Source organism: Amphibalanus amphitrite, unplaced genomic scaffold, assembly GCF_019059575.1.
Source record: "Amphibalanus amphitrite isolate SeventyFive unplaced genomic scaffold, NRLGWU_Aamphi_draft 000020F_arrow, whole genome shotgun sequence".
NCBI lineage: Eukaryota > Metazoa > Arthropoda > Thecostraca > Balanomorpha > Balanidae > Amphibalanus > Amphibalanus amphitrite.
Window position 1 is genome coordinate 1003072 of NW_024881516.1, and position 20962 is coordinate 1024033.

Consider the following 20962-nt stretch of genomic DNA (forward strand, 5'->3'; position numbering starts at 1 on the left):
CAACACTTGACTGGCGCCAGGTGACCCTAGACTAAATATCCTGGCTCCCGTTGACTCATAATAGGCATAGGCTTGGGACTCGGCCCTTTGATTCGGGAAGGGCTACTAGTTAGAACTGTTGGCGAGACAGGTAAACCGTAGATAGTGCGATGATGCACACGGTCAACAGCCAGTACTCGGTACAAGCACAAAATCTGTTATCGGTAGTGGGAAATAGAGAACGATATCAGCTGTCGAGCTGGCAGTGCGATGCTCCAGTCTGAGTGCCACAGAGACTCGACAATGATTCACGCATCATCCGACCAGCCATCACAGATACTAATGCAGTGCAGCAGTCACCAATATATTCTACCAGACACACAGACGCACACGGAGAGAGCGGGGCAGCTGCGGCGCCGTGCGCTCAGACGCCAGCTGATACACTCGGTCCGACGCGGAGCCCGGCCCGTCCCCCGCGAATCGGGACAGGCCGCAACCGACGCTCCAAATCCGACAGAACGCCGACACCACAGGCAGCTCACCAGTCACCGCGGTCACATTTCGGATACAGCACCTGTTTAGTGGCAGCAGCCGGCACGGCGCTCCTCCAGCGCGCCCGGTACAATGAAAGGCACCGAGCAATATGATACAAATCAAACGCGGCAGCATCAAAGGCATCGGTCAAAAACTTAACAACTGCAGAAGACTTCACCACATAAGTACACGGATACACTGGGTGACGCAACATAGGGACAAAACTCGAGGCCAGCTCCTTCACTTCGCACAAGACCGGACAAAATACCTTCCGCCTTGGTCCAACGACACTCGCCAAACTAATTATCTCTCATCGATGGCACAAAATCGCGTTTACATCCTCGCAAAACACACTAGCGACACGTTTACACACAAGCACATACACTCACACAAGTCTGATACTGATGTGTCGGACCGGCTGGCGCCCGTACTGGTCCCTGGTGAAATCCGCGGACTGCTATGAGCGCAGCTGAGAAGTCCTGAACAGGTTCACAGTTCACGCAGTAATACTCGCTGCCTGGATGGTAACGTATGCCTGCACGTCAGCAGGGGACAGCAGCCCTAGCCGGTGAAGGTCTGGCCTGTCCACTGACGACTCTTCCCGGTGCCAATCTTCTCCTTATCCCGCCGTCAATCTCCCGCTCCGTCAATCTCCCCCTCGCCCTCCCGTCAATCTTGTCTGGTTCTCCACCCAATTTTTCCCTCTCCCTTCCATCAATATTCCCCTCGTCCTGTCGCCAATGTCTCCCCGTGCCAGTGTCACCCCTATCGTAACCGCCGGTGTCTCGTCTTACGTGTCCACTGTCCACTGGCCGTCCGGGTCCCGCCCAACCTAGCCTCTGAACTCGGCAATGGCTGTGTGCATAGTGACAACTCCCTCACACGTCCTGGCCCGCCCCGCATCGCGCCCCGATCTCACTCCATGTCAAGCCAGCGCCCTCTGTTCCCTGTCTCTGAGAGTTTGGTGTGGTCATAGCCCTCCCTAACCGTTGGCCGGGGAAAGACGGACGGGATGTGCCTGCCTCTGCGGCTGTTGGAACTAATCCGTCGCCAACTGCTGATGGCACTGGGCGACGTCAGCGCGTCACCACACGTTACACGTCATCACCAGTGTCACGGGCGTCACAGTGTGTCACGGGGCGTCACACTTTGTCACGGGCCTGCCTGTGACGTGTGTAGCGCAGCCTAGCAGCGCGCGGCTCGTCAGAGCAGCTGGCGCACCATGTACCTGAGGAGGCCGCCGTGCCGGTACCAGGAGATCTCCGTCTGCGTCTCCAGTCGGGCCGTCATCGGGAAACTGCGGCCGTCGTCCGTCTGCCGGAATGGAGAGGGGAGGGTTAGAGGTAGCTGTAGAGTGTGTGGTGGCGGGAAACATTGAGAAGGCGGTGAGAGGCAGAGGCAAACGGTGGGCGATCTCTGACACTGACCGTCACTGGGAACGGTAGCGTTTATTCAGGGTATGCCTCTGACGGCTTGAGTCTCACATGACTGACCGTTACCCAACTGTGGAGTGTGGGTGGTGTGGTTCGATCGAGTGTTACATCTCACCGTGACTGTGACTGTGGACCGCGGTGCGAGGTCGCTCGGCAGTGCTATACTGAAGGTCTCCCGTCCGCTGAGTCCCAGCTGTTTGGCCGACTGTCCGGGCAGAAACTGCAGCGGCAAGACGCCCATGCTGACCAGGTTACTGCGGTGTACGCGGTCAAATGACACCGCCAGCACCGCCCGCACGCCCTGCCGGAGAGACGGACGGTCAGACGGCGGAGCACGCAGCGAGAGAGAGAGAGAGTTAGCGAACGGATGGAATGACAAGTCAGGACGGTTCCCTTCCCCGGGCCAGGCTGAACAGCCTCTGGGGCACCCGTTCCTTCCCTCCCTCCATCCAGACTGAACAGCAGTGGGTCTCTTGGCGGCCCAGTCCCGGCGGGTCTCCCACAGCCGTCCCCTCCCGACTCACCAGCAGTGCGGGTCCTTTGGCGGCCCAGTCGCGGGAGCTGCCGCAGCCGTACTCGGCCCCTGCCAGTACTATGAGCGGCGTGCCGTCGCGCCGGTAGCGCTGGGCCGCGTCGAACACGTCCAGGACGGCGCCGGACGGCAGGTGAACGGTGCGCGGCCCCGGCGCCGCCAGCAGCCCGTTGGCCAGTCGCATGTTGGCGAACGTGCCGCGCACCATGACCGCCTCGTTACCGCGCCGCGAGCCGTACGAGTTGAACTGGCGCGGCGTCAGACTGACGCAGACGGAGAGGCGGAGCGGTTAGGAACGAGTTGATGTCTATGACAAAGCGCTGTCAATCAAAGAGGATCGACACGACAACAGCAAAATCGAGAGCAGTAATAATAAAAACTAAACAGCGCTGAAACTTCAGTTGTTTAGAATTCAAATCGAATGGTGAAACACAAAGTAGATTTGCTAAATTTCGGACGAAAATGCGAGAAAAGCCTGCTAAGATCTTTCCCATATCTAAAGCCGAATTAGTAGGCGGACCCTCTCACTCACCCCATCTCGATGAGGTAGCGGGCGGCCGGGCTGGTGCGTGCGATGCTGCCCGCTGGTGAAATGTGGTCGGTGGTGACGGCGTCACCGAGCACCAGCAGAGCGCGCGCCGCCTCAATGCCCCGCACCGCCGGCGGAGCCTGTACAGAGGGTAACGGTAACGAGTCACAAGGATGGCCGGCGGAGGCAAAACTAGCGGGGTGCAACAGGCTAACGTCTTCACAAGAGGAAGGTGGGTAAATAAGGTAGATGAACGTAATACGATCAACTTTTGTATTGCTATTTAATTGCTTTTGTCACTGTCACGTTTTGACTTTTGTCATTCGCCGACGGTTCTCACAGTAGCCACTCAAGGTGACATTTGACATTTTATTCCGACACACGACACGGCATTTGGCAGCGCCAGGACAGTTCTGCGCCGTCTCTCACCCGCGTCATGCCCTGGAGGAAGGTGGGCATCTGGATGTAGGTGGACCGGTCGCTCCACTGGAAGGTGGCCGAGTCGGGCACCTCCAGCGCGTTCCAGCTGGCGTTACCTGCCCAGACGGGAACAGCCAGGGGTCAGCTGACTTTCAACGAACGGACCACTGTACGATAGGAGAATCGCGCCGTGCCATAGCCATAATTTATGCGACACTCATCCCACTTGTGATGTTATACAGCAGCGGTACTCGAACCGCAAAATAATTCATACATGAAACGTCTCGTGAAAAAGACACATCGACGCCATCATCCCATGGAATATTCAACCACAATGACGTGATTTCAAAAGAAACATGAGCCTGTCATCATACCTTTGGTGATTTTCGAGTAGACGTCGGCGAAGATGGCCGGTATGACCGACTTGGACTCGAGCTGATGGATCTCCTCCCGTGTGGGCCAGATGTCGCGCAGGTACACCGGCTCTCCGTCGGGGGAGGTGCCTGGGGCGCGGGCACACAGGCCGTCAGCGGACACAGTCGTCAGCGGACACCGCCGTCAGCGGACACAGTCGTCAGCGGACACCGCCTTCATCACTGAGCGGCAGAAGCTTAGGAACTGGCCTAAAGGCTGTTTGTGCTTGTGGTGAACCGAGGGCCGTTCTAAGAGAGCTCGTAAACGCTCACATCTGTCATCATAAATAATAAAACGGTCACCATCCCGCCGCTTTCACTATGCCATCAGCTTACGCCCTGGCTTCTCCCCGGCTCCTACCCCGCCCCTCACCGATGGGCGTCGTCTCGAAGTCGATGTCGACGCGGCCGGCCAGCGCGTAGGCGATCACCAGCGGCGGCGAGGCCAGGTAGTTGGCGCGCACGTGCGGGTGCACGCGGCCCTCGAAGTTGCGGTTACCGGAGAGCACGCCGCAGCAGACCAGGTTACACTGTGGGTGTACGGAGGCGTGTGTGGGGTGAGACGAGCGGAGAGCCAGCGGGACGGACTGCCGAGAGATATGGAGCATGGTTGATGGCGAAACACACGCCAACTAGCGGAACGTCGCCATAAACTGTCCCCACCCTCGCTAAAGTATATCTAATTTGCATCAAACCTTGCTACCGGATCGATACAAGTACGAACGATCTCGTTATTAATCCAAAGGGAAACAAACACGAACAGCATCAGCAGAAACAACCGACGACCGACCAATCCACTATGCACGCTGCGCCCCGCCCGTATGTACCTGCTCGATGGCGTCCACCACGGGTCGGGGCAGCGGCCCGCTGTTGCCGATGCACGTCATGCAACCGTAGCCGACGATACCAAAGCCGAGCCGCTGCAGGAAGGGCAGCACACCGCTGTCCTGCAGGTAGTGGGTGACCACGCCGGAGCCCGGCGAGAGCGACGTCTTGATCCAGGGCGGCACCGAGAGGCCGCGCTCCACCGCCTTCTTGGCCAGGATACCTGGCGCAGCGGGGGGGGGGGGGTGAGCGGGGGGGGGGGGGGCGGTAGGGTGTGAGACACGCCAGGAGGACCCTGTAGCTAACGGGTACTGAACACCTAACTACCGTCAAACCAGGTGGACTTCCTGTATTCGAAGTCCAAAAATGGAAAGGCACTTGAAGATGCCTCGGGTTGTTCAACTGGAATGGTGCTTACTTCTTACTACCAGGCGATGTTATTAGTTGGTGATATTATTGATGATGGTGCTGGTGTCGCTACTCTCTCACCTGCTCCCAGCATGACGCTCGGGTTGCTGGTGTTGGTACAGGACGTGATGGCGGCGATCACCACCGAGCCGTGGCCCAGACTGTAGGTGGCGCCCTCGAACTGAATGTCGCACCGCGCCTCCAGCCGCTCCGCGGGCACGCCGAAACCCTTGTAGCCCACCTGACGGACGCGGGGCGGGGTGGGAGTCAGTCGGGGTAGACTCGACAGACCCCGTGCACGGTCCGGTACCTCAGAGCGCAGCCGAGCGCAAACAGAAATAGTCGGTCACCATATTCAGATACTGTCAGAGGCAGGCATCCGGTCCGGTATCATGACTGCAGCTGAACCATCGGCAGCCTGCAGCATAATGCAGTGGTTCCGGCCGATCAGCCTGACAGAACGTGCTTCGGGTATTGGACGCTTTGAATCTGATCCAATTTTAACTTTAATGTGACTTTGGTTGCAACTGTGATTTTATAGATAACCATCAAAATATCATCCTACCAAGCAGCCTCCAACAATTCTCACACTGCGGCCACCCTCCGTCGCCCATTGCGCATCCATCTGTCCATCTCGTGCCCCGTCTCCGACCTCCCCTCCTCCTCCCACCTCCGGCCGGCCTCACCTCGGCCGGCAGACACCTGGTGAAGTCGTCCCTCAGCTGGCTGGCGGCCACCCGGTCGTGCGGCCGCTTGGGCCCGCTGACCGACGGCACCACAGTGGCCAGGTCGAGCTCGACCACCTGCGAGAACGCTGGGTCCTGATCGGCGGCCGAGTAGTCGCGCAGCAGACCGGCGGCCGACAGGTAGGCGCGCATCACCGCCACGCGGCCCGCGTCCCGACCTGGGGACGGGAGAGGGGGGGGGGGGGGGGTCAGAGCCGGCGTCGGTGACGGGGAGGAGCGAATTACCGCCATACGGCCGGCGACACGGCCTGGGAACCGGGCAGACAGGGGTTCAGAGGCGGGGACGGGGCGCGTCACCGCCACAAGGTCGGCGTCTCGGCCCACAAAGGGGAATAGCATGGAGATCAGAGGCGGGTCAGACAGAGAGACTGGTTCTGAGGCGGCATACCGGGACGGGAGGGGTCGGGTGGTTACAGGTAGGGGACTGTAGCGCAGACACGAGAGGCTGCACTGCACCATTGATAAAGCTGCTTCTCTTATTTGTTAACCGCCCTTCAAGATCAGCTCAGAGCCTGGAGGTCCTCAATCTTTATCATGTCAGTGTTCCACCAAAGCCAGTGGAATCGTGCTGCAAGTTTTGCCCCTTTTCCATGCAGACATGGTTTAACTCCAAAGGGGAGCAGAGAGTTAGTACACCGGAAAAGGCAGACGGGTCCGTCAGATCTGTGTGCCTAGCCATATTGGGATTGACAGCCAGACAAAGTCCTGGAAAAGACACGTGAGCGGCCGACCTTTCTGAAAAAAAACATGTAGTTATTCTCAATGAAGATGAGAAGCTGAACTTAATGCCTTGTGCCGAGCGCGGTGCGTACACACCGCGCCCGTCGGCGGTCAGAAACCACGCCGGCCCACCCGCCTGTCTTATCGGCCGCGTGGCACCGAGCGACGCCGGCCGCACGCCATACCGGACACACCTAGGTCATCGCCATCGGAGAGCGATACCGGCTTATCGGAGCAGAACCCAAACGTGATGTCAACTCCTCACGGGCGTTGTTTTCACAGCTAAGAGGCATTAGCATTCCGCAAACAGAACGCGGCTCAACTGGTAAAGCTAGTTTTATCTGTCATTTGTTTAACCACTCTTCTCAAGATCAACTCGGAGCCAATCGCTTCGGCGTTCCAACGAGCCCAGTGCCACGATATCCCCTCCCCTCCCCCTGAGCGTGTGTTTCCCGCCACTCCCGTCCACCCGTCCGCCGCCTCTCACCGGTCTGGACCAGGTAGTCGAGGCTGCGCTCGTCCACCGGGAAGAATCCGACGGTGGCCCCGTACTCTGGACACATGTTGGAGATGGTGGCCCGGTCGGCGATCGACAGCTGACTCACGCCGGGGCCGAAAAACTCGACAAACTTGCCGGCCACGCCCACCTGGCGCAGATGCTGCCGGAAAAACGGAGAGGGGAGTTCATGAGCGGACAATGGTTCACGCAGCTGCAGTAAATACTGGTAACTCATGTGCATACAGCTGTGACAAATGCCTCACAAACATTCCATGACCGCAACAGCTTGCAAGTCACTTTGTCCAACAGCCTCACGCTCCCACAAATCAACCTCCAATTCTCATCCGGCCAACAAAACTCCTCGCTCGCCGCCCACCTTGGTAATGGTGAGCACGATGTCTGTGGCGGTGGCCAGCGGGTTGACCTGGCCGGTGATCCTGTAGCCGACCACCTCTGCCAGCCGCAGGGTGACCGGCTGGCCGAGCAGGGCAGCCTCGGCCTCCAGCCCGCCCACGCCCCAGCCCAGCACGCCCAGGCCGTTGATCATGGTCGTGTGGCTGTCGGTGCCGACCAGAGAGTCGGGTCGCAGCAGGCCGTCCGTGTCGAACACGACGCGCGCCAGGTACTCTAGGTTGACCTGGTGCACGATACCGGAGCCGGGCGGCACCACGCGCATATTGGCGAACGCCCGGGAGCCCCACTGCCCGAGAGCCGGGGGAAGGCGTCAGGCTTGGCAAGTAATTTGCGAGAGTACTTCAAAGATGGTTAAACAATTTCACTCAATACAACACGTTCAGCTTTACTTCCAGTACATATTTACCAAATAGGGTGCCCATTGTTCGATTCATAAATAATCTGTACACGTTTAGTAATATGGGGAATACGAGCGGATAAAATACGAGCAGTAGCTTAACCGAACGGCTTACCTTCAAGAACTGGAATCGTTCGCTATTGCGGTCGAATTCCAGCTCCTGGTTCTTCCTTAAAGCCTCAGAGCTGAAAAAAGAATGTCGGGTTACATCGTTTACGTCATGGATTTCATATGGGGTACGCAGTGACATCGAAGTGGAACAAACCGCAAAAAGTAGAACACCACGGAGGGAGGACGCTACGAAGCGCTCGTATACTCGAGATATGGCTCAGAGCACTTGACGTCCACTCAGTCAGATTTGCAATATCGTCCTAAATACGTGACTGATACCGGCGTAGCCTTGAGCTTGCAAAGGGACCAAACTCCACAACGGTTGCTAGAAGCGAGCAGGCATCCTGCTGTTGCCATGCGCCCCAATAACCGTCAATGCATTGCAGTTACTCGACTGCAGTAATGCATTGCAGTTACTCGACTGCAGTATCAGAAACATACCAATGACAGGCGTCATGTCACGAAATCATCTCAGATGCCAGATTGCGCAATGCTGCAAAAGTCAGCCGTCTGCAATGTATGCAGATCGATGGCTTTTAGCATCGCTTTGGGAAGAGAAGAATGATGACAGCTGCAGTCGCCGTATTCAACAACCATTTTTTTCAGCGATGTTGAACGTGACACTAGGAAGGTAGCTGAACACTGAGCAGTGGAATATATGTATACAGGGTGTCTCAAAAGTTCGTTGGCACGTACCAGCCATGCTTTTTCGTCAATAATTCTGAATCAACAAAAAATTCAATGTCGAAATTTTGCATGGGCATTGTTAACAACCGTCCTCACGCAGTGTCATTATTTTCAAATGCGTTCGACCCTTCATGAGCTCACAAAAAGGGTTCACCTCTTATCATGGGTCAGGCATAAAAATGGGGGTCGCAAAATCAGGTCTGTTGTGAAACTCTCTGTTTCAGGAGTAACGGGAATGGTTCGGTCGGAACTGACACGCATAGTTAAGTGTCGGCGAGGATGGGTACAACATGATGATCATTAAAAAAAAAAATGGTGGCTAAAAAATTTCCAGGACGAAACCATCCCAGATTAACGGTGTTTTGAACGACCCTCGTACGGCAGCAGACTCGTATGCCAGAAAGCAGCTGAAAATACGGCCATAACTATTAAAAACTGGCAAGAAGCTCACAAGTAAAAGCTACCCAGTTCCAAAAATAGCAGGTCATCGTAAAAAAAGACAAAACAACGTTTAAAATTCTTCATATTTTCTCAAATGCTAGAATTTTTTTTTAAAGAAAATAGCACAAAGATCGTCATTGTTACGGACACTTGGCCCCCAAAAAGGTAAATAAATGTAAAGTTTGATCCTAGGAAGTTTCAAGAGGCAAATCTGGAACGAATAGCTCTCTTTCAGACACAAAATCCCGACAAGACCACATACAGGCTTAGGCCGTTTATAAGGCCGAAGCTCTCTTGAGGAAAACACTCCGCAACCCAGCGCATGTTTTGGCATGGGGCATGGCGAGCGTTTGGGAATTGCAAAATTTGCACAATGTACATCAGAAACAGACGGCCGACACATTTTGCAACGATATGATGCGAAAAATTTACCCCTGGCACTTCCCGTTTGTTCACGAATGGGGTCGTTTTGAAAAGGAAAAATGGTGCTTTGGATGTCGGCGCCATGAGTCTTCGTGAAGGAGTTGGTGCCAGATCATACCTACAAAATACTCATGGATGGTGTCGATGCAAGCTGTCGGCTCTCAGGGAGAAGCAGATGTGGCCGTGGAGCTCGTCGAACCTAAATCCGACGCAGAAACTACAGGGGATTTCCCTAGAAAGGCTTGAAAGCAGGTCACCTTTTATCAGCCTCCGGCAGCTGACGGAGCGACAAAAATCGGTATCGGCAAATATTTTTGGAGCTACAGCAAAGGACTTGGTTTCCAACATTCCGAATTCGTTGTCAAAACACGCATATTTGTCTAATGTACACATAGGCATCAAAGCCTTATATTTTTGACTGGTTCTTATATGCTTTACTGGCATGGAAAAGGTGTCAACGGGCTTTTGAGACACCCTGTACAGCAGGCAGCCATTGCTACCCATCTGCTGCAGACCTGCGTTCGTCAATTCCCACTCATGCTCGGTTCCCTGGGGTCCCTCTCCTACTCACAAAGCCGACTCCTCCTCGTGGAAGGGGCAGATCTCGTCTTTGATGGGCGCGGCCGGCACGCCGCAGGCGGGCAGCTGCAGCTGGTCCACCTTTTTACAGGCGCACTGGCCGTCCTTCCTGCTGGTGCACTCCTTCTCCTTGTCGCCCGCGCCGCCAGTGGCCGCCGCCGCCCGCCTCTGGGGCGGTCGGTACGGCGGTGGTCGCAGTGAGGGAGGCGGCGGCTCGGCGCCGGCCGCGGGCGGCTGCCGGCGGTGCGGCGGACGGTAGGCGGCCGGCCGGGGCTCCGCCGGCGCGGGGTCTGCTGCCGGTGCCGGCTCCGGTGCCGCGGCCGGGGCGGCCTCGGGCGGCTCGGCCGGCGCACCGGTGGACGGGGAGGAGGCAGTGGCAGAGGAGGCGCGCACCGGCTTCCTGACACGGGCCTGCGCGCGGCGCGCAAACGCCGACCGACCCGAGCCGGCGCCACCCTCGATGTCGTGCACGGGCCGGCCGCTGGTGCCGGAGGAGGGGGCCGGGGTGGAGCGACCAGGGGTCGGCTGACCCACGCTGAAACAGAACACAGGTACCGTCATATGATCCGTCTTCACACTGAGTTACCGCATAAATACCACGACATTTCGCCACATATTCGGTCAACTGGGGGGGGGGGGGGGGGTTGGAAACCCGAACCCGGCGGGGACGGCTCCCATTTGATACACCTCTCGCCACGTCCAACCAACAAACAGAAAACCCAGCTGACAGGGAGGCCCAATCAACAAACAGACCGTGCGAGAAACAATAAAGTGACGCGGCTGAGTAGCGGGGCCGCCCGAGTTGTCTCAATGTCAGGCCGTGGTCGCGTGATCGGTGCACAATGCACCGGTGTGCCGGCGGACGGTGGGGCAGGACAGGACCAACCAGATGCCGGCCGGCTCCAAAGTCGTACTCATAGACACGATATAAGTAGTTCAGCGGTTCACGATGTGGCATTGAGGGGTACCGCAAAGTTTATAACGACAGTCTGATACAGCGGACAAACAACACGCACTCTACAGTTAGAAAATATACACCAAATCGCTGACATACCTAACCAGGAAGCTGTGCACGTTGCGGTAAAAAGAAGTTCCGTCGCAATCCTTCGGAAGGCCCATCATCGGACCAATTCGCTGCGTCCACCTCAGAACTTTATCCGTCCCCCGGTACTGTAGTCCGTTATTACTTCATAGCCTACCCCCTCCCCCCCCCGTACGTACGCGCGTGAGAAAAGAAGTTAGCCCCCCCCCCTCTCCCCCCGGTACTTACGCCCGTGAGAAGTCGACCTGGACCGAGTGGTCGATGACCAGGTCGGCCGGGCAGATGGGTCCGACCCGGGCCGGGTCACCGCCCAGGTCACGGACCGCCTCCCGCATGGCGGCCAGGTCCACCACGGCCGGCACGCCCGTGAAGTCCTGTCGGCAGGGAGGGGGGGGGGGGACGGTGTCACGGTACAGCGAGGAGGGAGGGAGGGGTTAACTATGGTGCACACTAACGGCAGGGAGAGGGTTTTTTTGTGAGGGCTGGTGTGCAACTCCGTAGTGGACGCCGAACAAGTTCGCATGTACGAATATCCCACGTTGTGATATTGATTCCAGAGAAACGACACGAAATCTCCATTTGAAAGGCAGACGTTTCTTCTCATTCAAAGTCATGAATATGCGACTCTATTTTGCAAGAAAAATCCCTTACAGTTAATACATTTTAAGCTTTTCCTGAGCTCCCGGGAAATTTGAGTCGCACACATTTCATCAATCTCCTGCAGTTTCGGTCTATATCTCCTACGTCACACCCTTCCCTTATTGAGTAACGGACAACAGCAATCTAAGGCAAATCCTGCTCTAGAAATCTCTGGAGCATCACGAATGACATTATCCATTCGTGGAATTCACATCACTTCATTGCCACTCCAGCTAATGGCTAACACTGCTCTCAGGGAGGTGGACACTCTGGTTGGACATGTTCCCTGTCAGTGCCAGCGCCGGTAGCACAAACAGTCTGCAACTCCTCCCCGGCACCCGAAACAGAGTCTCCTGCGGTGACGTCGGCAGGTCATTAGCACACACCGGCCTGGAGGGGGACCGGGCGGGCAGGACTTGTTTATGGTACAGCCGGTGACGTATGTGCACTGGGTGCCAATCTGGGCGGACACAGCCGATGGCATGATATATTCAGCAGACACAGTGTTAACCCTATTCCTGGCGGGGGGGGGGGCCCTCAGGAGCCCCCCCCCCCCCTGAGGTTTTTTTGTTATTTCTCCCAAACGCTTTGAGCTAGGAAGCTCAAATTTTCTGACTTTTCCTAAAAGGCTTTTACGCAACATTTCTGAAAATTTTGAGTTGATCTGACCTCAGGTCAGGTCACCAGAGGCGGTTTGGTGACCCTACCTCAGAAAAGTTTGCAATCACGCCAGAGCTAGAGTTTTTGACCGATCAATTTCTTCTCTTCAGGCTTTAGTTAGGGTACCAGTATGTGCAATTTTTATATCTCAGAATTTTCATATCTGTGACCTGAGGTCAGGCCAGACTCGTGACCTTTACATTGCAAGCCTATGGGAAAATATTGAAACGCCTCCTGCTTCGTGTAAACGAGTCAAAACCACCCAATTCTTTCAGTATTATGGAAGATTATCTCATCGGTGATGATCCTGGTGCCGCTAATTGACAGGGGCACCGGCAAAGGTCATCTGAGGTCATGTGACGTCATAAATCGTTTTTCTGTCAATAAATCACGACATGATGGTGCTAAAGACTTGTAAGTGGTACCAAACTGCTCGCCTGGTCAAGGCGCGTCGTTTGGTATGCAGCATGACCATATCCCGCAACCTCATTGATGAATGACCTGACCTTGACCTCAGGTCAAATTTCAAATTGACCTGTGAAGGTCATCACATACTTATTTCGCATCGCCTCGGCGAGAGCAACAAAAAATGTATTGGTTTTATGTCTCTATGTTTCTTAGTTTAAAAGTTATATAGGTAACTAATTCCAAAACATTTTATCGTTGATGACCTCTGGTGACCTCAATATTGACCTGACCTGAAAATGTTTTATGTAAAAATTGTAGATCTTTAAACGACCTATCAAACGCCGTTCGCCGTTTGTCGCTGCGATGTGTAGTTTTTGAGATCTAAAGGGGGGCCGAATCGGCCCCCCCCCCCCGCCAGTTTCTTGTCCCGGCGGAGCCCGCCAGGAATAGGGTTAAATAACGAGGTCATACTGGAGCCGAGCACTAGCATGACGGGTATCAAATGCCATGAAAATATGTAGGCATTGGTATAGTTACATGAGAGCTCGACAGATGTTCGTAAATAGTACATACTTAATATGCAACAAAAAAGTACTAGCAGGCAAAATAGCAATAGGAACGGGTTCGCTTGTTTCGCTACACGCCTTTGCCCATACTGAAGCGATTCGACAGTGCGTCTTGCCCCGTGCCGACTCGCCACCCGTCTCGCAGCAGCGGATCTGCCTCGGCACATGCCCCAGTCAGAGACAGCCCCAGTCAGAGACAGCCCCAGTCAGAGACAGCCCCAGTCAGAGACAGCCCCAGTCAGAGACAGCCCCAGTCAGAGACAGGCGGCCGGTCCCGTGCGGCCCCTTACGGGCGCCGAGACGCCGTGGTACCGTGGAGTGCTCTGGGGCCCGTCACACTCGAGTATCAATGTCCACTGGCAGACAACAACAGATAGCGTGGGGGGGGGGGGGCGGCAAACAGTCATACAGACCGCTCCCAAAATGGGCCCAAGCTTAAACACTGTTAAACTTAGCATTGACTTTTTCGGGACACTGGATTTTGTGCAAATTGCCCACGGCAGATAGGGCCATGTCGACTGGGTCAGGTGAGGTTCAATCATATCGAACCGGGTCAGTCCAGAACACAAGCATTGAACCTGGCTAATCGGGTCGGGTCAAAGCGGGTCGGATCTGGACAAGTACCGGTTCATGTCTGTTGTCTACGCTCCACTCCCCGCGTCTGACCTGCAGTATGACGCGTCCCGGTTTGAAGGGCACGTGGACGGGCTGGCCGGCGTCGGTGAGCCGGCGCCAGTCGAGCAGTGCCTCCACATCGGCCCGCTGCAGCTGGACGCCGTCACAGCAGCGCACCGCCGCCTCCAGCAGCACGCGCACAGAGAACGGCAGCCGCTCTGAAACAGCGGGAGGACGCGGCGGTCAGGGAACGGCAGCCGCTCACACATCGAGAAACAGCGGTCAGCGGAGGGCGGATCACCGCAGCCGCACGGAAACACAGCACTGCGGTCAGCGGTCGGCCTCGTTGCCGCGCACGCTGCAGACTCAAACGGTCAGCACAGGACAGAGCCGCACTGTGAAACACAGCACTGCGGTCAGCGGTCGGCCTCGTTGCCGCGCCCGCTGCAGACTCAAACGGTCAGCACAGGACACAGCCGCACCGAAACACAGCACTGCGGTCAGCGGTCGGCCTCGTTGCCGCGCCCGCTGCAGACTCAAACGGTCAGCACAGGACACAGCCGCACCGAAACACAGCACTGCGGTCAGCGGTCGGCCTCGTTGCCGCGCCCGCTGCAGACTCAAGCTGCTGCTGACTGCTCCACCGTAGCCGGCTTTTAACATGCACATTACAAAACAGTGGTGTAACTGCGGAGGCACAAACGACATGTCGGGAACACCGTAACAGGACTCGGTCACTTGGCAACAACTGACAGGCCCATGGTAATCCATCCTGGGGAGCCACTGACGTGCCAGTGGCATGGCATAGATCCTCCGCACGGAATGGCAAGTTGCTGCACATTGTATAACCAGTAACCAGTAACCAGTAACCACCCCCTCACGCCAAGGAAACTGTCAGTCTTGCATACTGATACCGCCGCCGAAGGCGACACGGACGTTTAGGGGAAGTCACATTTTTGCAGAAGTTTACAACCCATGCAAAGCACATGAACTAGCCGCTCGTAGAAGTAGCTAACTCAATGGCCGGGAGTATTTGGAAGGCAGGGTAGTGTGGTTTGTTGTTCGGCGTGACAACATTAAAAGTTGCAATAATCATTATGCATAGTATATTTGGTGTATTCAGTACAACCGAGTTATGAATATTGCCATCACCTCATAGCCCATTCACATCCCGGTCATGTCACATCAGGGGCCCGTACCCCGTCCCGGGGTCAGCTGTTCGTGCCATGACCTCCCCCCCCCCCCCCCTCCTACCGAGCTCCAGCTGTGCCGGCGGCCGGGCCGAGCGGGGGCAGAGCCGAGGCAGTCGGCACTCGGCGGCGCACCGGCATAAAAACAGCCGCCGGCGGTCCGACCGCCACCGGGAGGCTGACGCAACCGCCGGCCCCTCTCATACACATCGAGCCAACAAACTACGGAGCCAGAGCGCTCGCCGGAGAGCACGAACGCCTCATCCGTCATACTCAAACATGGCCCTGCGGAATGCTGACCTGACCAATTCATAAACATTCTCCACGTCGTAGAAACCGAGGCGTACCGCCGCCGCCTGTCCGCTGTATGACGCCGGCCGCTGTCAGAAGTATGCTGAAGACTCGATAACGGCGGTACATTCCCAGTCCGACCGTCTCATGGACTGACCCGGCGGCACGGCAAGGTGCGGTGAGGGGAGAAGGACGAGGTCCCGGCAACTCGACAGCGCAGATCACACGGTCCAGACCAGACCCCTGAGCTGGGGAGGGGGAGATGCCAGGAGCGCCGCACAATGGCTGATAGCACTGACAGAGTTCAGTCGCGTGACGCACTCAGTCTGTCGCATCGGAGAACATGGTCAAAACGTCAAGGATACTTTTTTACCGGCATGGTATTCGAGATAAGCGTGGCACAGATAAGTTTTTGCCGTTGTCCTGATATGACGTAGTCAGGAGCGTCACCGGTCTTCGAGCGGGCACGTGTAATGAACACCACGAACTGAGAACGAATGAGGCTGTTGAATTATTAAAAAAAAAGAATTACTGTGATGTGATGAATGCATCAAATCGAAGCCAACAGGAGGCATGAGCTCACACAGATCATGCCCAGGCGTTGTCCTCCTCGCTGCGAATATGCGCCGATGCAGCGGCCAGCTCACGATGGAGCGCTATACAATATAGGCAGCGGCACGCCCCTCCTCTCGACCTGCTAGCAGTGAGAAAAGGAGTGGCAGGTGTGGCCAACCCTTTACCGCACGGCCTCCGTTGTGACCTGTGCTGGAGCGGGGCAGGCGTCTGGACTGGTTCACCGTAGATCATTCTTTCCTTGGACCTAGAAAATTGATGACTACGTGCAAATATCTCGTTTCTTCCTATTCATGATCATTGCTTAGCCGAGCCTGGCTTGAGGGCCGAGAGACGCCGAAAGTAACAGCAGGCGAAACAGAGTGAAGAATAACAGAGTTCGATCGCAGCCAGCTGCTATCACAACTCCGGGGTGGGGCGTCCAAAACGACAACGGCGCTAGCCAAAGTACGGCAATGTTGTACACGCACACTTCCGTCGACACTGGAAGCTCATACTGCCCGCCAATGTTCCTATGACAGACGAGTTACGGAAAATTAACCATCGACGTGGCGGTGGCCCCATGGCCCATACACAAAGCATCGAGCACAATACGCACACGCCGAGGACATCCGTACTGGATACCAACAGATACAACAAAGGTACCTACAAATATTCCGCAATATGCAATGGTGATTTGTTTGGTTTCTTCGGAAAGCTGACGCACTCAGGTTCTGGCCAGTATGATTCGCGCGTGGATAAAGGCAGGCTATACTAAAGAGGACTGAGCGACACCGCGAATGAGACTAAGCCGCAAAGCACTGCATGTCACAACTTCAGGCAGCGGTAGTTTACAACGGAAATGTGCGGCAGTCAATGTCCCATTACTAATTTAACAAATATTACGTTTTCCGTACTAAATCTGTCTGATATCATATAAGGCGTAGAACAGTCTAGCATGAATGTCTGGCGCCCTTCTCGTCAGGGGTCATTAGTCATTTTCCGCGAGCCATCAGGCAGTCCGGCGGCCCAGCTGACAAGGTCGACACAGGTGTGGGCAGCAAATACGGCGCACTCGCTCAGGTGCCAACTAATTGATGTGACATGCCGACGAGGCGTCAAAAGGCACACTATTTAGAGGCCGATGAGAAACGAATTAAAACCATGAAATATCTATAAGGAAACGGATTGTGGCGTCGGTATTATCCAGCCCGCCCACAACTAGCGGTCGATGTCCCGCAGACAGTGACAGTGACCGCGGGACGGGCAGGGTGGGTGAAGCCGAGGGCCGGAAGTCGTGGCCACCCCCGGCGGCTGGCGACCACCGTCCGACTCCCCTCCCACCGTCCAGCCAGCTGCCAGGGTCGGACCCTGACGCAATGTGGCCAGAAACAGACAACTACGCCGCACTCCCTTTACATCCGTCTCCTAACAACTAAACTAAAAATCACGCACTGGGCCGGAAAACCGCCATTAACCGCACTACCGTGGCTACCACGCAATATCATGGCTTGCACCGATCAGGAGGAATGCATGTGAACGACGTCCCTAGCCAGCCCGACCCCGAGGCGACCCACCACCGCGTGGTCCAACGCCCGCAACAGCGTCCCACGGCCGAGGCAAGAGGCTCGGAGCGGTTGTGGCGTTGGTGGCAACAGCATCAATCAGCAGCCGTACGCCCACAAACACGACAGTGTCACCCGGCAGCACCGCAGTCCGAAAACCACAATCTTTTATGGTCCATAAATGGCTGTGTCCTTGAGGGTTTGAAACGTCTGTGAATGTGTGTTTCTTTTGACAGATAACGGACCAGAAGAAAACGGGGCGCCAGACGGAAATAATCCAGGAGCTTCAATTCATACCTGACTTTGAATAACATGGCCACCAAATCGCCGGGCTATCCTACCCTCCCCTCACGGAGCTCCTAATCGTGTTGCCGCCCTTCCACTCAAACAGCGTTGTTACGGATTGATATCTGTCCCCACGACAGGGGACAGGGGGGGGGGGGGGTCCGCCGGACCGGTCCTTACATAACGACAGGGGGTCTGATAGCGTCGCTCGGACCGTCCACCCGGCAGGACCTCTCCCCTCCCCAGGTAGCCGGGACCATAGCCTCAGCTCCTCGCACGCGCCCTTGCTCCCCAGGCTGAGCGCCCCACCTCAGTTCCCGAACCGGGCCACACGCACAGAGCTAGCGCGCTGAGCTCTCAACTGGTAATAACAGCGGACACACAAATATAGAATCGACCCAGCCAGCTTCAGTGCTCGATAAGCATGGGTATGAAAAAAACGTGAAGTTTATACACCTGTTTAGTTATATCACAGAATACAATGAATACCACGAGATTTCATTTCACTAAATATCGTCTGTCACCTAGCAGACTTCACCCTCGTGCTGTCGGTTGTGTCCCCGGCCATCTGACCAAGGCACTCAAACATCGGCCGCTCTCCGAGTTCTGGCGAAGGTCACTGACCTCACTACCGATGAAGTGACGTCACGGTGCATTTGCCGATCGTTTACCTCCTGTGTGGAGCTACAAGGGTGTGCTATGGAAACTGAAACCACTCGGGGTATCGGTAGCCGCCAAAAATGCTTCGTCCAACAGGATCCTGACTGAAACCACTCCAATGCCTCCGTCTGAGACACGGCTGGCGGCACATAGCTGGAGCGGTGGTAGAAACAGAGAGCTCTGCACAGAGGAGCTACCGGCAGCGCAACCACAATGGGGTGCAGGGAGAAACGAGCACACCACCAGACACCAGAAAGTCACGAACGAGAATGTGCCTACCGGCTACCAGCAATGGATGAAATCACACCATATGTGATGCCAAATTGAGTTGGCCAGTGACGCAGGCGCCTCAACTCTATGCAAGTCAAGGAAATGTATGGCATCTCAAGCTACGAATTTTAGCTTCGTATTATTATGGTTGCAGAAGTAGTCAAAACTCCTTGATCTTCTTCAGTAACAAAGTACCGATAGGGTTGAAAATCGCCGTAAATCGTATCAAATTGGTACTTGGCAGAGCATCAACTCCTGAGACGCCAGCATAACCAATAAGTAATAACCATCTCTTGTGAAGAGAACAAGTAAAATATTTCACAATTAACATTTTTTTAAAACTTATAACAGCAGACTGCAGCAGCGTCAAGATCCATACAGCGATGAAGCACAACCCCTAATCCGGTTTCGACCAGGGCCCGGCCACGCTCGCCCATGCTCTTGGTCCGACCCATTCCGCCAGCACGAGCCATGACCACGGTTCAGCGGCGGCCGCGGTGTCGTAGACCTCGCCCCTGGAGCCGGAGGACCGACTGGTACGATAACCCGCTCAGATCGCCTCGGTGGCGTCGCACCGGCCGGAAGCAGACAGCGAGCACCCAAGGGGCCAAACTGGGCTGGAACCAACCGAGCCAGCCAACCCACACCGTCTGCTAGTGGGGTAGAGGGCGAGTCACCGGTGTGAGGTCAGATGATGGTTGGGCCAGACCAACTGAAACAGCGCAACCCTCCAAACAAGCCATTAGATTGGTAGTTGAGTAAACAGATAAGCTCCATAAATGTAATCCACCAATGAAGTAGGCTTAACAAAATTATAATGGATGTGCCTTATCCAAATAATATCAATGTGATGCTTCATTTAGGTAAGCATTTGCTGATGAGGTATTCTGAGTTAATGATAGAAAAGGAATGGTATAAGTGTTAACTAAATAATATAAACTAAAGGCAGCAGCACTACTCTGATCAGCAATTTTTTTCCTCATTCCCTGCCCAGCAGGGACTTACCACATCGTGGGTCATTGAGGCCAGCCAAGTCGAAGTACCTGAAGGTGGCACCATCCACAACCAGCTCCCGCTCCAGGTGCTGGTATGGGTGAGGTGCACCTGCAAATTGTCATGGTGAAAGGTATGCAACTATTCATATGATATACTGATGCATGCATCACCTGAAAAATTGATAGGTATGTATTTATGTAATATGTTTAACAGCCATATATTTTCATACTCAGCTTTGAACAGTTTTGGTTTATGGCACACACTTCACAGTCTGTTTCTTTTCCTACATAAGAACTGCTAAGCACAGATTTCCCAGTCATGCCAAATAACACAGTAATGATAGCAAGATCAATAGATAGGTAGGTAATTGATTTAGATTCAGATTGTGTGACATGACAATCATACTTACTCGAGCTCTCCATGTCCAAGTAATTTGTGAAATATGCAGCTTTAACAGGGTGCAGAGTGCAGACTGCAGATATCACTTCAGAAGAGTATATTCACATTCCACAGAATGACTGCATTATTTAGTAACTGAATGGCACACGTGTTGATGCAGTCGAAACATTCGTCGGTGCTTTATTGTTATGAGACACTGTGTCTATGAAACACTCCACGTTAATTCATCACCCGATAACCGAGCGACCTGGATCAAACCTATATGAACAACAAGTTGAACTTCCGGTTTCTCACGGGCCGATCGAACGGAACGACCAAGGAAGACGAGCCACCTCCACACGCCCCCTACGCCTCCTACAACCCTTGCCTACAACCCTTGCTACCAAGATTACTTTACTACTCCTTGCTACAACCCCCCCGATTCCTCTCCAACAAATTACAAAAGATCAGCTGTATGGAGCTAACTAACTGCATACAACTCTGGCGCATCTAAATGAAACTTGCTTTGTTCTTCATTTCTTTCATTTTTGTCAGCTGGCTGTTGTTTCAAGGTCATATTGAAAGCTGAATTAAATTGTTTTTCTCTGTTTCTTTGGTTTTTACCCTTGTTTTTAAAACATCTTTGGTACTTGTTATGTTTTACGCCACCATTCATTTTTTGTTTCAGATAAAAAAAGACAAAGAGAAAAATACGAAAATACATATATTCGTCACCTATGTTCGTCACTGATAGT

The 20962-nt window shown here is 54.7% G+C and overlaps 1 protein-coding gene across 1 annotated transcript; it reads right to left on the minus strand.

Moving 5' to 3' along the window:
• Positions 1 to 322: 322 nt before the first annotated feature.
• Positions 323 to 20560, minus strand: LOC122390292 (cytoplasmic aconitate hydratase-like). Its single transcript, XM_043383059.1, has 19 exons — positions 20239 to 20560; positions 19839 to 19937; positions 14072 to 14238; positions 11361 to 11506; positions 10754 to 10777; positions 10083 to 10199; positions 7965 to 8034; positions 7415 to 7738; positions 7027 to 7198; positions 5760 to 5977; positions 5155 to 5314; positions 4668 to 4888; positions 4214 to 4370; positions 3802 to 3930; positions 3437 to 3543; positions 3011 to 3147; positions 2471 to 2741; positions 2062 to 2247; positions 323 to 1827 (listed from the first exon to the last, which is right to left on the minus strand). The coding sequence occupies exons 1-19, from the start codon at positions 20249 to 20251 to the stop codon at positions 1717 to 1719; spliced, it is 2829 nt and encodes a 942-aa protein (XP_043238994.1). The 5' UTR covers positions 20252 to 20560; the 3' UTR covers positions 323 to 1716.
• Positions 20561 to 20962: the final 402 nt, after the last annotated feature.

What these genes read in the sequence shown, in the direction of transcription:
- LOC122390292 (XM_043383059.1), bottom strand. An exon ending in TCGTGCTCACCATTACCAAG is followed by an intron (nt 7,199 to 7,414) that starts GTGGGCGGCGAG and finishes TTTTTCCGGCAG; the next exon opens with CATCTGCGCCAGGTGGGCGT. An exon ending in CGCTACCTCATCGAGATGGG is followed by an intron (nt 2,742 to 3,010) that starts GTGAGTGAGAGG and finishes CGTCTGCGTCAG; the next exon opens with TCTGACGCCGCGCCAGTTCA.